At 45.3% G+C, this 16601-nt stretch overlaps 1 protein-coding gene across 5 annotated transcripts in view; it reads left to right on the forward strand.

Annotated features, from left to right (window-relative positions):
* Positions 1-16601, forward strand: part of ACACB (acetyl-CoA carboxylase beta) — a 162621-nt gene that overhangs the window by 51230 nt on the left and 94790 nt on the right. For all 5 annotated transcript variants that reach the window (XM_073021076.1, XM_037996568.2, XM_037996570.2 and 2 more), the window contains 8 exons: positions 60-192; positions 4042-4180; positions 8036-8145; positions 8501-8582; positions 10343-10441; positions 12129-12238; positions 12352-12462; positions 15858-16067. In XM_073021076.1, the coding sequence (XP_072877177.1) occupies positions 60-192; positions 4042-4180; positions 8036-8145; positions 8501-8582; positions 10343-10441; positions 12129-12238; positions 12352-12462; positions 15858-16067 (994 nt within the window). The remainder of the gene's footprint in view (positions 1-59; positions 193-4041; positions 4181-8035; positions 8146-8500; positions 8583-10342; positions 10442-12128; positions 12239-12351; positions 12463-15857; positions 16068-16601) is intronic.

A 16601-nucleotide genomic window follows, 5' to 3' on the forward strand; every position in this document is an offset into this window, starting at 1 on the left:
AGCTCTGAGTCCCGGGCTTCTTCCGTCATGCACGTCTGCCCCTGATTCTTACTCTGCAGGCCGAGCATGTCGGGACTCCACCTGGTGAAGAGGGGACGGGAACACAAGAAGCTGGACCTGCACAGGGACTTTACAGTGGCTTCTCCCGCTGAGTTTGTCACACGCTTTGGCGGGGATCGGGTCATCGAGAAGGTACAGACGGGTCTCGGCACTCTGGGTAGGGTCCGGTTGGGGTGCAGGGGCCCCTCCTCTCAGCTGAAGGTGGGAGATTCGGGTTCAGGCTCAATCCGAATCAATCTGAATCTCTGCCTGCTGCAGAGAGGGGGTGGGGGGGTGAGGGCCATAGTCTTGTGACACCCAGTGCTGGGTGCTTGACTTCCTGAGCTTTTCACCCTCACAACAGCCCAATGCAACAGGTGCATCGCTCCCATTCACAGATAGGGAGACTGAGACCTCTGGGCGTGGTCAGGAAGCTCCTGCAAAGGACTCTGGGTGTTTTTGGGAATGAGGCCGCTTTCTAGGGTACTGAATGGGAAGCATAAGTCCAGCTGTGCATTCCTGAGGTTCGTAGCTGCTTCGAGGAGAGGAGACAGACTTACTAGAATGGCAGTAAGGAAAGGGAGGTAGCTGAGATTTGCCAGTTCTGAAGGCTTTTCACATTGTCTCCTATACCATCTGCACAAGGCCCTGGGTCATCCATACTGTTTGATGATCGCCATTGTATTCGTGGAGAAACTAGTATTCAGAGATTTGATGTTAGTTGTCCAAGATTAGGTAATTAGTAGGAGGTGGAGCTGGGATTTGAACCCAGGCCAGTTTGGCTCTAACACCTTGTTCTTTTCCATTTTACTGGAGAGCAGGGTCATAATAATAATACCAATCTCAGTGACAGCTGCCATCTTTGAGGGCCTGTGCTGGGGTAGGCATCCTGTCCCCTGCTTTACATCCTTGCATCTTATTTAGCCATTCCCTCAGCCTGGTCAGTGGGTATTGTTTTACAGATGAGGAAACCGAGGCTTAGAGAGGGGAGATTGCTTGTCCAGTGTCACAGCTGGGCTCCAGAGCTCACACCCTCAACCCAGCACACTAAGTGCAGTATTGAGTGGTAGAGACTCATGCAGGATGCAGGTTCCAAAACCTGGCTGCCACTGGTCGTTTTTTATTTTATTTTTTTAAGTTTTCACTCTTGTAGAGATAGGGTGTCACTGTGTTGCCCAGGCTGAAGTGCAGTGGCACAATCATAGTTTGCTACAGCCTCAACCTCCTGGGCTCAAGTGATCCTCCTGCCTCAGCCTTCCGAGCAGCTGGGATTATAGGTGTGCACCACTATGCCTGGCTAGTTTTGTTTTTTATTTTTCTAGAGATCGGGGTCTCATTATGTTGTCCAGGCTGGTCTTGCACTCCTGAGCTCAAGTGATCTTCCTTCTTTGGCCTCCTAAAGTCTTGGGATTACAAGCATAGCCACCGTGCCACGCCTGGCCTTTGCCAACAGTCTTGATGGTTGAAAATACAGATTCTTCCACCCTGCTCCAGACCCTTGGATTTAAACCCTCCTGGGCGGAGATCCAGAAGCTGCATTTTTGTCACACTCGCCAGGAGACTGTTTTGCACTCAGCACAGTTGGTGGCTAGTGTGGAATTCTCAGGAGTCCAGAGAGGCTCGGGCGGCCACAGAAGGGCTCAGCCCAGTGCTGTTGTACTTTCTGGCTTAGGAGTTGACCTCGGCTTGCCTTCTCTTGTACATTCCTTGTGGGAAAGCTGCTGCTGTGGGGATTAGAGCCGCAAGCGGGCCCGCAGCAGCCTCTCCCCCATGGGACTCCCACATTTGTTGCACTAGAACGTATGGGGCCAAGGGAAACTGTGTAATTCTGGGATCATCAAAGTCCTTCCCTCTTGACCAAGCCTTGCTTTGATAATCGACTGAGAAAGCCAGAGCCCAGCCATTTCATCATGTCTTCCCAAGAGGCATTTTTTGACAGGGTAGAAGAACATTTCACCTGAACCAGAAACCCTGAGGTCAAATTTTAGTGCCACCACTCATGGGCTGTGAGATCTGAGTTCAGTTTCCCCTTCTGTAAAACAGAGGTGATCACATCCCAACTCTCTAATGAGACTTACCCTTCAGGAACGTCTTGAAGATTAGACAGCAATGAAGGAGGCCTTAAAATGATGAAATTGCTATGTAAGTCAAGCTTTGAAGCCATATGCCTAATTTTTTTTTTTTCTTAAACAAGAAGACTAGGGGCTGGACATGGTGGCTCACATCTGTAATTCCAGCACTTTGTGGGGGCAAGGTAGGAGGATTGATTGAGTCCAAGAGTTTGAGACCAGCCTGGGCAACATAGCAAGACCCCATCTCTACAAAAAATTAAAAAATTAGCTGAGTGTGCTGGTGCATGCCTTTAGTCCCAGCTACTCAGGAGGCTGAGGCAAGATGAACTTGAGGGTTTGAGGCTGCAGTGAACTATGATTGCACTACAGCCTGGATGACAGAGACTGTGTTAGTTTGCTCTCACACTGCTAATAAAGACATACCCAAGACTGGTAATTTATAAAGGAAAGAGGTTTAATTGACTCACAGTTCTGCATGGGTGGGGTGGCCTCAGGAAACTTACAATCATGGTGGAAGGAGAAGCAAACACATCCTTCTTCACAAGGTGGCAGCAAGGAGCAGTACCGAGCAAAAGAGGGAAAGCCCCTTATAAAACCATCAGATCTCATGAGAACTCACTCACCATCAGGAGAGCAGCAGCATGGGAGTAACCGCCCCCATGATTCAATTACCCCCCACTGGGTCCCTCCCATGACACGTGGGGATTATGGGAACTACAATTCAAGATGAGATTTGGGTGGGGACACAGCCAAGGCATATCAGAGACCCTGTCTCAAAAAAACAAAACAAAAGAAAACAACAAAAACCTAGAACTTTGGCTTTATTTTTTAGAGACATGGCCAGTTGTACCTCTTCATGTGGACATAAAGCTCAGAGAGGGAAGGGGTGTTCTCAAGGCCACACAGCAAGTTCATGACGCAACTGGGAATTGAAACCAGGACTCTTTCTGTTGCTCTCTGCGGTTGGGGACAACCAGCATTGACCACTGTTCCTCCTTACCACATCTAAGACCTTTAGCCTTTAGAATGCACAGACAGCCATGAGGGCAGTTCAGAGAACAGGTCAGACTGTGGAAAGTTCAAGTCCTCACTCTGCTGTGTGACCTGGGGCGGGTGCATTAGCTCCTCTGAGTTTTAATAGTTTAACCCCCAAATAGAAATAATAGTGAAAGCTCTTTCAAAGGCCTGATGTGAGGATGAAATGAAATAAGGCAGGTAAAACACATTGTACTGTAAAACGTCAAACAGTGTTAAGGGTGATCACAATTACACCAAAGGAATAAAAAAATCATTCACTGGGCCTGGCACAGTGGCTCATGCCTGTAATCCCAGAACTTTGGGTGGATGAGGTGGGCACATCATTTGAGCCCAGCCTGGGTTTGTGTTCAAGTTCAGGACCAGCCTGGGCAACATGACAAAATCCTGTCTTTGCAAAAACATTAAAAAAATGAGCAGGATGTGGTGGTGTACACTTGTAGTCCCAGCTACTCAGGAGGCTGAGGTGGGAGGATCACTTGAACCTGGAAGGTTGAAGTTGCAGTAAGCTGTGATTGCACCACTACCCTCCAGCCTGGGTGACAGAGCAAGACTCTGTGTCAAAATATATATATATATAAAATAAAAAAATATATATCTATATATTTCATCCAAACACCCATCCATTCATCTATCCATCCATCCATCCATCCATCCATCCATCCATCCATCCATCCATCCATCTATTTGATGATCCATTCATGTGACTGGCAGAATTTGAGCTCCTGCTCTGTGCTGGGATGTGTGCCATGGAAATGCATAGAAATACCAAGAGGAATGCTGTGTCGCAGGGGCTGCAGGAGGCTCTGCAGCTGTGAGGTGGACTCGGGGTAGCACGTGGCCCCCAGCACAGGTAGATGTGCATCTTCAGCTCCTTCCTTGTCTTCCCATGCAGGTGCTTATTGCCAACAACGGGATCGCCGCCGTGAAGTGCATGCGCTCCATCCGCAGGTGGGCCTATGAGATGTTCCGCAACGAGCGGGCCATCCGGTTTGTTGTGATGGTGACCCCTGAGGACCTTAAGGCCAACGCAGGTACCTGGGCCTTGACCCTCTCCTCCCGCCACGCCCCATCCTTACCTGCCCTCGCATGCTTCCCCTGTGCCTAGGCAAGTCCATCCTGGACTCCAGATGGTCAGGACCTCTCATGAGTCTGTATTTATTTGTCCTTCCTTCTTTATTGAATTAAAACGTCTGCTGACATCAAGAATGACTGTGCCTTACAAAAATGCAAATGGTTAACATGCAGAGGAAATTGGATCTTTGAGAAATGTCTGTGTTCTAGCAGATTGGGGGCTGTTTCTCCTGGTGTTTTCCTGCAGCTGTTGTATTCTAGCAGTCTGAGGGCTGTTGCTCCTGGTGTTTTCCTGAAGGAGGATGTAATTGTATTTCAATTACTTGTTCATTCTTCCATTCATTTGCCTGAGTTTTTTTATGATGAATCATTCTATAAACAACTGTTGGATGATTTACTTTTTTCCTGAACAGTCTTATCCTTTTATAGGCCCTACTCCCCACAGCAGCCAAAGTGACCTTTTAGAAACATAACTTATTCTGCTGTGTTTTCTGAAGGTTGTTAAAAACAAAAACCTTGGCCAGAGTGGTGGCTTGTGCCTGTAATCCCAGCATTTTGGGAGGCTGAGGTGGGAGGTTTGCTTGAGCCCTTGAGTTCGAGAGCAGCCTGGGCAACATAAGACCCTGTATCTACAAAAAATAAAAATAAAAAAATAACTGGGTACAGTGACATGCACCTGTAGTCTCAGCTACTCAGGAAGCTGAGGTGGGAGGATCGCTTCAGCCCAGGGGGTCTAGGCTGCAGTGAGCTATGATTACACCACTGCATTCCAGTCTGGGAAACAGACTGAGACTCTGTCTCAAATAAAACAACATAAACCTAAAAGCATAACTCAGATCCAAGCACAGTGGCTCACGCCTGTAATCCCAGCACTTTGGGAGGCCAAGATGGGCGAATCACTTGAGGTCAGGAATTTGAATTTTGAGACCAGCCTGCCCATCGCTACTAAAAATACCTCCCCAAAATTAGCCGGGCATGGTGGCAGTAGTCCCAGCTATTCAGGAGGCTGAGGCAGGAGAATTGCTTGAACCCAGGAGGCGGAGGTTGCGGTGGGCTGAGATCATCCCACTGCACTCGAGCCTGGGTGACAGAGCAAGACTGTCTCAAAAAAAAAAAAAAAAAAAAAAAGCAAAACAAAAACCAACATAAGTCAGGTCTTTTCGTGCTTCTTCTTAAAATGCATCAGAGGCTGTATGCTCTTCCCAGTAGTAGCAACCTCAGCACCATCCCCTAAGCCTTCCTGCCCCAAGCTCTGCACGGACATGGCCTCATTTGTTACTTATAGCTCTGTTTTACAGATGGCACAGTCGAGGCACAGGGACGTGAATTTATCACTTGTCCAGGGTCACACAACCGTCATGTGATGCAGGTGGGATGGGAACCCTGGTCTGAGTTCAGAGCATTATCCAGTGGGTCCTCCCGTCTTGGTTAGTCTAAAATTCAAGATTCTCACCGAGGCCTGTAAGTCCCCTCCTGACTCCATCTCGAACCTCTCGCCCTCCATCAGCTGGATACCAGTCATGCTGGCCTCTGGCGGCTCCTGGGCCTGTTGCAGAGTCTTGGTACCTGCTGGATCCTCTATTGAAAGTGCTTCTCCCAGAGCCCTTTGTGCAGTGGACTCCCTCCCCACCCAGTCTGTAGGTCTCACCATGATCCTTGCATCTCTCTCAGAGAACCTCATTTATTTTCTTCTCAGCACTGACCTGAGTCTGTAGTTATTGTGTTTATTTTCTTGTTTATCTCCTCCAACATAAAAGAAAAACTGGATGAGGACCAGGTAGCGTGTCTGGCCGCTCCCTTTGTCATCTCTGGAATCTCCCTATTGGCCAACATTTCTGTGTTTGATAAATGTAGGAGGCAGGCAGGCCGGAAGGAACAGCTCTGGGGTTTCTTTCTGTGTTTGCATATAAAGTGCCACAATCTTCAATTTCAGGATCGTAGCAAATTTCATAGTACAGATGTCCCAATCCCTGTGTTTGGATTGAGTCTAACTTTTCCTGGTCCGAAACACTGCTCAGTGGCTGTCGTCTGACTTTGGCCTTATTGATGTGTGGGTTTTTGTTTGTCTGTTGTTTTTTTTTTTGAGATAGAGTCTTGCTCTGTTGCCCAGCCTGGAGTACAGTGGTGCGATCTTGGCTCACTGCAGCCTCCACCTCCCGGGTTCAAGCAATTCTCGTGCCTCAGCCTTGCAAGTAGCTGGGAGGCGTGCACCACCATGACCGGCTAATTTTTGTATTTTTAGTGGAGACAGAGTTTCACCATGTTGGCCAGGCTAGTCTTGAACTCCTGACTTCTGGTGATCTGCCCGCCTCAACCCTCTAAAGTGCTGAGATTACAGGTGTCAGTCATTGCGCCCAGCCAACATGTGGTTGTTTTAAGGACATATTCTTAGATGTGAAATTTCTGGCTTAAAGAGCGTGAGTATTTTAAAATCAAAATATTGCATTATGTTCAGCCTTAAAAAGGAAGGAAATCCCGTCGTGTGTTACAACGTGGATGAAGCTTGAGGACATTGTGCTGGTCCCAAAAAGTGAAATAAGCCAGTCACAAAAAGACAAATACTGCATGATTCCATGTATAAGGGGTAACTAGAGTAGTGCAATTCATAGAGAGAGCGAGAGAGAGTGTATATCGTTGGTTGCCAAGGACGTCAGGGAGGGAGAAAAAGGGAGTTGTTGATGAGTATAGAGTTTCAGATTCATAAAATGAAAAAGTTCTGGACATCTGTTTCATGATATAAATATACTTCACTATTGAACTGTACACTCAAAAATGATTAAGATAGTAAATTTTACGGTTTTTTTTTTTTTTTACCATAATTTAAAACTCTGATTGTATTTTTGTTTGTTTGTTTGTTTGTTTGGGTTTTTTTTTGAGACAGGACCTTGCTCTGTCGCCCAGGCTGGAGTGCAGTGACATGATCACAGCTCACTGTAGCCTCGACCTTTGAGGCTCAAGTGATCCTCCTGCCTCAGCCTCCCAAGTAGCTGGGACTATAGGCATGCACCACCATTCCTGGCTACTTTTTTTTTTTTTGGAGAGACAAGGTCTCCCTTTATTGCCCAAACTGACCTTGCATTCCTGGCCTCAAACAATCCTCCTACCTCGGCCTCCCAAAGTGCTGGGTTGACAGGTGTGCACCACCACACCCAGCCCTATTGTATTATTTAATGGTAAAACAATATTAAGATAAACTTTAAATAGGAAATATTTTTAAAAACCTACCTCTAATCCCACTCTGTTGACAGATTACTTCCTTTGTCCTTCGTTCCCTTCCAGGCCTTCCAGGCCTTGTCCAGAGACACATCTGTTTCACGTAATTAAAATCATATGTCATTTTCTTTAAATTTTCTTCCTTTTTTTTTTTTTTTTTTTAAATGAGACGGAGTCTTGTTCCATCACCCAGACTGGAGTGCAGTGGCATGATCTCAGCTCACTGCAACCTCCACCTCCTGGGTTCAAGCAATTCGCCCACCTCAGCCTCCCGAGTACTTTGGATTACAGGTGCCTACCACCATGCCCAGCTAATTTTTGTATTTTTAGTAGAGACAGGATTTCACTATGTTGACCAGTCTGGTTTCGAACTTCTGGGCTCAGGCGATCTGCCTGCCTCAGCCTCCTAAAGTGCGGGATTATAGGCATGAGCCACCATGCCCAGCCTTCTCTTTACATTTTCATACATGTTTGTCCGTTGTTGCCATAGAAGTCTGCATGGTTCTGCTTTCCATGGCTGTACACAGTCACATCTTGTAATGTTCTGCCATTGATGTCCGTCTGTCAGCAGTTCCTTTCTTCTTGCTCCCATTTAATTTCAGAGTACATCAAGATGGCGGATCAGTACGTCCCCGTCCCAGGAGGGCCTAATAATAACAACTATGCAAACGTGGAGCTGATTGTGGACATTGCCAAGAGAATCCCTGTGCAGGTAGATGGACCAGGGTGCCTGAGTGTGGTCTCTGAGTGTGGGATGATGCCCCTTGTTTCTAGTTCAATTCCACAGTTCACAAGGGGCGGAGGGTCCAGGTCCCACAAGGCTCCAAATTCCTGGGCTGACATAACAGAAAAGAGTGTTCAAGTGATGCGAAGCACATTCTTTTTTTAAAAAAATTTTACAGACAGGATCTCGCCATGTTGGCCAGGCTGGTCTTGAACTCCTGGGCTCAAATGATCCTCCTGCCTCGGCCTCCCAAAGTGCTGGGGTTACAGGTGTGAGTTACTGTGCTCGGCTGGGAGGCATATTCTTGAAGGAAGACTGTTGCTCACCCCTTTCTGTGTTGCAGGCGGTGTGGGCTGGCTGGGGCCATGCTTCTGAAAACCCTAAACTTCCGGAGCTGCTGTGCAAGAATGGAGTTGCTTTCTTAGGTAGAGTGTATCCCCATCAGATACATGGGAATTGGGGCGTTGCTGGGACATTCTGCTAGGTCTGGCCCTCTTTCTACTCCTGTCCTGTAAAGCGGAGGTCCCTTTGATTTCCCACCTCACACTTTCATTGTGAGGAGTGAGTGAGTCCCAGGGTGGAAGGGCACACAGCTAATCTGCCAAGTCATGGAATTAGGAACTGCCCGCTTTTCAAAGGAAGACACACAGGCAGCCAACAAGCATATGAAAAAAAGCTCAACATCACTGATAATTAGAGAAAGGCAAGTCAAAACCACAGTGAGATACCATTTCTTGGCAGATTCTGATGAGATTGTGGAGAAAAGGGAACGCTTATGCACTGTTGGTGGGAGTGTAAACTAGTTCAGCCATTGTGGAAAGCGTATGGCAATTCCTCAAAGAGCCAAAAATAGAACTACCATTTAACCCAGCAATCCTGTTACTGGGTATATACCCAGAGGAATATAAAATCATTCGACCATAAAGACCCATGAACACGAATGTTTATTGCAGCACTATTCACAATAGCAAAGGCATGGAATCAACCTAAATGCCCATCAATGACAGATTGGATAAAGCAAATGTGGTACATATATACCATGGAATGCTACACAGCCATCAAAAATACTGAGATTATGTCTTTTGTGGGAACATGGATGGAGCTGGAGGCTGTTATCCTTAGCAAACTAACAGAAGAACAGAAAACCAAATATTACGTGTTCTCATTTATAAGTGGGAGCTAAATGATGAGAATACATGGACACAAAGAGGGGAACAGCAGACGCTACTTGAGGGTGAAAGGCTGGAGGAGGGAGAAAAGCAGAAAAATAACTATTGGGTACTAGGCTTAGTACCTGGGTGATGAAATAATCTGTACCACCACAAACCCCTGTGACATGAGTGTACGTGTGTAACAAATTTGCACATGTAATTATATCCATGTCCTTGTGTAGTTTAGGGGAATCATTTACTATCATGTAATACATCCCTGCTTCTCCTTACCTGTGGGTCTGAAAACAGTCTTGCCCAAATGTGAAGCAGCTCAGTGCGGATCAATACCTGATATTCACCTGAGGCGCAGCTGGGAGTCCCATGCCCATTGACGTTTTCTTTGTCTGTGGGCTCTGAGTACATATGGGCATCTGTCCTGTCTGACAGTCACCCAGGACTCTTATTATCAGTCTTAATTCCTCTGGAGGTTGATGATCCAGCCCACTGGACAAATCCAGCCCATGGCTTGCCTTTGTAAATAAAGTTTTATTAAAACATGGTCGTGCTCATTCATTTATGTATTGCCTATGGCTGCTTTCACCCTACACTGGCAAAGTTGAGTCATTGTGACAGAGACCTGCAGGCTCACAAAACTGAAAGTATTTCCCATCTGGCTCTTTATAGAAAGAGTTTGCTAACCTATGGTCCAGCTCTTTGAGCTCCTAGCTTACCTCTTTGATCTAGTTTTCTGCCTCCCTGCCAAAGTGTATTTTGTGTATGCCACTGTAGCCTAGGTTGTAACTCACAACAGGTTTACAATCCACATGTGTTGAAAGTTGACTGATGCAACAGCAGACTAACAGATTTCTTCCTTCCCTAACGTGAGGTTAAGCTCCTTGAGAGCTGGGACCAGAGAATTTTCTCTGTCATCTTCTCCTCACCTGGCCCCACCACCATGCACTCGGTCGGCACTCAGCCCCAAGGGTCTTGTGACTGACCAGATTCTGCTTCCCTTCTTGTCCCCAACTCCTCAGGCCCTCCCAGTGAGGCCATGTGGGCCTTAGGAGATAAGATCGCCTCCACCATTGTCGCCCAGACTCTGCAAGTCCCAACCCTGCCCTGGAGTGGAAGCGGTAAGGGACCCCGAGCTTCCCTCTGGGGGAGCTTCTCAGCCCAGTCTTGGTAATGTGAACAATCAGGGTGACAGAAGTATGCTTGCAACAATTCTTTCTGTTACAAATGTTACTTTAATTTTTTGTCACTAGCAAAATATTTTAAAATTTTAAGTTAGTAAACAAGTGGTACAATTTATTGTAGGCAATTTAGAAAATATAAGAGGTACAAAAAAGAAATGGAAATCATTCATAATCCTATGACCCAGTGTTGAACATGTATTACACTGTGGGTATCTACCTTTCCAACATTTTTCTTGGCCTATTACTAAAAAAAAAAAAAAAAAAAAAAGACAAATCTTGGCCAGTGGCTCATGTCTGTAATCCCAGTGCTTTAAGAGGCTGAGGGATGAGGATCACTTGAAGCCAGGAGTTCAAGACCAGCCTGGGCAACATAGCAAGACCCCATCTCTAGACAAAGTAAAAAAAAAAAAAAAAATTAACTGGTTGTGGTGGTGCATGCCTGTAGTCCCAGCTACTCAGGAGGCTGAGGCAGGAGGATGGCTTGAGCCTAGGAGGTTGAGGTTACAATGAACTATGATGGTACCACTGCACTCCAGCCTGGGTGATGAGACCCTGTCTTTAAAAGGAAACAACAACCCATCTTACATTTCCTAGTTTGTGACTTTTTTTCCCCCACTAATGAATATCTTTCTATGTAAAAAATATACTTTATACCATTTAAGATGCCTGCATAGGATTATTATGTCTTATGGATGTATCATCATTGACTTAATAGTCCTCATAGTTAAATAATTTAGATTGTTTCCAATTTATTTTTTCTAATTTAAAAAATATTCAAAGGAATGGAGCTTTGATAATCTTACAGCTAAATTTATGTGTGCATTTAAATAATTTTCTTAGGATAAATTCCTAACAGTGGAATTTCTAGGACAAATTTAAAAATAAGTAGGACAGTCTCAGAAGTTTCCTATTAAATTTGATTTTTTTTTTCTCCTAAAAGTTGAATTTTAAATTTGGGATGGAAAATTTACTTTCATTTGTTAAATCTTTGCATGGTTTTGGGAAATAATTATTCACATATAAATGATTCCATAAGGTAGAATTGGGATTTTTTTTGGATTTAGATTAATATGGCTGTTGTTGGTAGACTCAGTCTGAGTTTCTTTCCTTTTTTGTTGTTTTGTTTTTGAGACAGGGTCTCACTCTGTCACCCAGGCTAGACTGTAGTGGCATGATCATGGCTCACTGCAGTCTTGACCTCCTGGGCTCAAGTGATCCTCCTGTATCAGCCTCTCCAGTAGCTGGGGCTACAGGCCCATGCCACCATGCCTGGCTAATTATAAACATTTTTTTGTAAAGACAAGGTCTCACTATGTTGCCAGGGTTGGTCTTAAACTCCTGGGTTCAAGCGATCCCCCCACCTCAGCCTCCCAAAGTGCTGGGATTATAGGCGTGAGCCACCGCGCCTGGCAGTTAGTTTCTTAAGCTTGATTTCTCATTCAAGGTTGGGTTAGTTCTTGAGGAAATGAAAAGCCATTGTGAGAAGCTGAAGGGAGTGTCTGTATTCCACTGGTCCAGAAGCCCAGGTCTAGCACTACGTCAGGAGGGAGAGGCCCTGTGGTTTCTGGGTTGTGTGTGTTTCTCCTGGATTTGGGAGGAATCAGCTTTCTTTGTGACTCTCCAGGCCTGACAGTGGAGTGGACAGAAGATGATCTGCAGCAGGGAAAAATAATCAGTGTCCCAGAAGATGTTTATGACCAGGGTTGTGTGAAAGACGTAGATGAGGGCTTGGAGGTAAATGCAGAGCCTGCGGGGGCCAGGGGGGCCAGAACCGAACTGCCTCTGCCCTGGTAGCGGTTGGCAACTGGCTAACCTCTAAAGAGGTCTGTTTGTCCCTTTGCATCCAGGCAGCAGAAAAAATTGGTTTTCCATTGATGATCAAAGCTTCTGAAGGTGGCGGAGGGAAGGGAATCCGGAAGGCTGAGAGTGCGGAGGACTTCCCGATCCTTTTCAGACAGGTGAGCAGTTCTTGCTGTGTCTTTTTGCATCTGTCTTTGGGAATTGTTTGTGGGCTGCCAGATTATTTCTCTTAGCGTTATTCTGTGACTGTCAAGAAGACATTTGTAGGAGCTGGATGTATTGTTGTATCGTATTTTGCAACAAATGTGTACATTTTTACTCAGAAAAGCCCATGGTTTTGTGTTGATCTTGACGGCATCTTTTAGGTAGTTCAAGTCTATAAATCAGGGTATCTAGAAATGCTTTCAGAGATACAGGATCAAAATAGCTGTTGGTGACAATGTTGGCCTATAGAGGAATGGCATATTTTATAAATTTTAGTACTCTTAGTGTTTCTAATGTTTGTAGATGATCTATTTTATTTTATTTTTGAGACAGAGTCTCACTCTGTCATGCAGGCTGGAGTGCAGTGACACGATCTCAGCTCACTGCAACCTCGGCCTCCCAGGTTCAAGTGATTCTAGTGCCTCAGCCTCCCGAGTAGCTGGGATTACAGGCGTGTGCCACCTCACCCAGCTTATTTTTGTCTTTTCAGTAGAGACAGAGTTTCACTATGTTGGCTGGACTGGTCTCAAACTCTTGGCCTTGAGTGATCCGCCCACCTTGGCCTCCCAAAGTTCTGGGATTACAGGTGTGATCCACTGCGCCCTGCCTGATTAATTTTAACTGTAGGAACAAATGGCATATATACTTACTGGTAGCTAGTTTTCTTCTTTTAAAACCTTATGTCTGTTATTAGCAATGTTTAGAAAACATTTATACTGACAATCTTCCCATTCTTAAAGCTAACTATTTTAATATTTCTAGGTTTTCTTCTAGACCTTCTTCATATGTATATTTTAAAGAACTGTATTCAGTCTACACAAAATTTTGTTCTGCATTTAAAATATTTCAAATTGTAGATCATGAATATTATTATGTTATTCCAGCCCTGGCAATTATTTTGATGATTACTCAATATTTTATGTGTGGCACTAGCCTTATTTATGAAACCTTTCCTTTTTTGTTAAATGTTTAGCTTATTTCCACTTTGTTATTATGAATAATAATACTATAGTATAATATGATATTTAGTACTATAAATAACACTTAGCTATTTTTTTTCCTCTTCTGAATTTTTTTCTTGGATAAAGACTTGGGGAGAAAGACTTAGTTAAATAGCATGCACTTTACATGCACTTCCATTTTTCTTTTTTTTTTTTTTTGAGACAGAGTCTCACTGTGTCGCCCAGGCTAGAGTGTGGTGGCACGATCTCTGCTCACTGCAAACTCCGCCTCCCGGGTTCACGCCATTCTCCTGCCTCAGCCTCCCGAGTAGCTGGGACTACAGGCGCCCGCCACCACACCCAGCTAATTTTTTGTATGTTTAGTAGAGACAGGGTTTCACCATGTTAGCCAGGATGGTCTCAATCTTCTGACCTTGTGGTCCACCCGCCTTGGCCTCCCAAATGACTGGATTACAGGCGTGAGCCACTGCACTCAGCCTTTACATGTGCTTTCAAACACATATCAGTACATTGCTTTCTAGGAGTTTTACTGATTATACCACTCTTGGTATAATATGTGAGTGTTGTATAAAGCAGCAGTTTCACTACCACTGTACCTCTGTTGAAGTATACAGGTGTTTTGGGGATTTGGGTGGGGGGAAGAATTGATATTAAAAGGCAAGTTGAAGCAGCAGTACAAAAAATTCATGTCTATCCTTCACCCAGTTTCACTCGTTAATATTTTTCATATAACTTTGCAACTAAGAGATTAACGTGGGCACTTTTCTGTTCAGTAAACTCCAGACTAGATTGAATTTCATCAGTTTTTGCACTAATGTCCCTTTCCTGTTGCAGGATTCATTCCTGGATTCCATATTGCATTAGAGGTCATACAGATTTTAAAGCTTTTTTGCTTTTTAAAAATAGAGTTTATTTATTAGAGCAGTTTTAGGGTCACAGCAAAATGGAGCAGAAAGAATAGAGTTCCCACATACCCCAGGCCCTCATGTGCACACAGACCCCCAAGCTTTTTTATTTTACTTACATGAGTGCACTATGAATATGTTCGTCATGTAGAGAGTCAATCAAGTCAGCAATGTGTTAAGAATAAAAAAGGAAAAACCCTTTTCCCCCATCACCTTCCAACTTTCCTTTCTCAGATGTAACCACTGTTAGCAGCTGCCAGGGGGGTCTCCTTTCAGCACTGTCACTGTATATACTTTTACATAGACATTCATACAGTTGTTTCATTATTTTTTTGCATGAGTTCATCCCATACATTATTGCAAATTACTTTTTTTAAACTCAATTTGTCTTAGAAATCATTGTGCGTGAATACTTTTCACATTGTCTTTAAGAATCTCTAGAAGACATGCCTATAAAACAATGCCTTTCAGCTTTTTTTTTTTTTTTTTTTGAGACGGAGTCTCGCTCTGTTGCCCGAGCTGGAGTGCAGTGGCCGGATCTCAGCTCACTGCAAGCTCCGCCTCCCGGGTTTACGCCATTCTCCTGCCTCAGCCTCCCGAGTAGCTGGGACTACAGGCACCAGCCACCTCGCCCGGCTAGCTTTTTTGTATTTTTTAGTAGAGACGGGGTTTCACCATGTTAGCCAGGATGGTCCCGAACGCCTTTCAGCTCTTAACAGGATGAAGTAAGTTTGTCCTTAGATTCCAGCCGGGAGAGCTAGCTGAGAAAGTGCAGTAAGTGGAAGAAAAAGACAACCACAGATTAGTGTGTTTTGGTCCTATTTGCATTCAAAGAAACTTTCTCTGTATGTGTCGCTATATGCATAGAAGAAAGCCAGTTTGGACAGCAAACTCTTAACAATACATTATCTTTAGGGGATGTGATTGTGGGGAGATTTTACCATTTCACAAAGTTTGACTTAAAAAGAGAATATGTTGCAGGTAGTGACTATCTGGGGCTGGTGGTGCAGATGATAAAGGAATTTACCAAGACAATTGTAAGTAAAGAAAGGCAGATTTATTGGAGGAAGTATGAAAATATGTTGCAAGATTGCAACAGGCAGCACAGCCGAGAAGGGGCTGTCTGCAAAGAGGCAAGGGCTGGTGGGAGGTTTTATAGGGTGGTGCTGGAGGAGGGGCTATGAGGTTGTTATGTCCTGGGGTTGTTTGTGATTAGTCATCTCTTAAAGCAGTTGTTCATTGTTCTTTCCCACCTGGGGCCCTCCGCCACCTGGGGCCCCTTTCTCATTGTTACTTACTGTGGAGTCAGGACTCCACAGAATATTATGTCTTTGAGACAAAAAAAGTAAAAGATCAGCAGAGTCCTGGATGAGTACCCTAAACACATCACTGCCTTTGTTTTATGTTCTCTCCTGAGAACTTCCAGAAGCTTCCGGAGCTGGTTTCCCCGTGAAGATCAGGCTGCTCTGCTTCCCCCGACAGGTACAGAGTGAGATCCCAGGCTCCCCCATCTTTCTCATGAAGCTGGCCCAGCACGCCCGTCACCTGGAAGTTCAGATCCTTGCCGACCAGTATGGGAATGCTGTGTCTCTGTTTGGTCGCGACTGCTCCATCCAGCGGCGGCATCAGAAGATTGTTGAGGAAGCACCGGCCACCATCGCCCCACTGGCCATATTCGAGTTCATGGAGCAGGTACACTTCTTAGAGCCCAGGTGGCAGCTTCAGAGAGAGCCGTCTCAGCTCAGAGTCAGGAAGAACTTTCTACGGTCAGTGTGGCCGGATGGTGGCATGGGTGCCTAACAGGAGGGAGGAGGGCCCATTCCAGAGGTGACTTCAGCATCACACAGGTTTATTGGATTAGCCGGTCTGTGAACTCCCCTAATATTTCCTTTCTTTTTTGAGACAGAGTCTCACTGTGTTGCCCAGGCTGGAGTGCAGTGGTGCGATGATAGTTCACAGCAGCCTGTAACTCCTGGGCTCAAGTGATCCTCCCACCTCAGCCTCCCGAGTAGCTGGGACTACAGGAATATGTCACCATGTCTGGCTAATTTAAAAAAAAAAATTTTTTTTTTGTAGAGACAGAGTCTTGCTATGTTGCCCAGGCTGGCCTTGAACTCCTGGCCTCAAGTGATCCTCCCGTCTTGGGCTCCTTAAGTTCTAGGGTGACAGGCATGAGCCACCACACCTGGCCAGTCCCAAAATATTTCACACATAGCTGAGTCTGCA

The sequence above is a fragment of the Chlorocebus sabaeus genome, chromosome 11 (assembly GCF_047675955.1).
Source record: "Chlorocebus sabaeus isolate Y175 chromosome 11, mChlSab1.0.hap1, whole genome shotgun sequence".
NCBI classification, from domain to species: domain Eukaryota; kingdom Metazoa; phylum Chordata; class Mammalia; order Primates; family Cercopithecidae; genus Chlorocebus; species Chlorocebus sabaeus.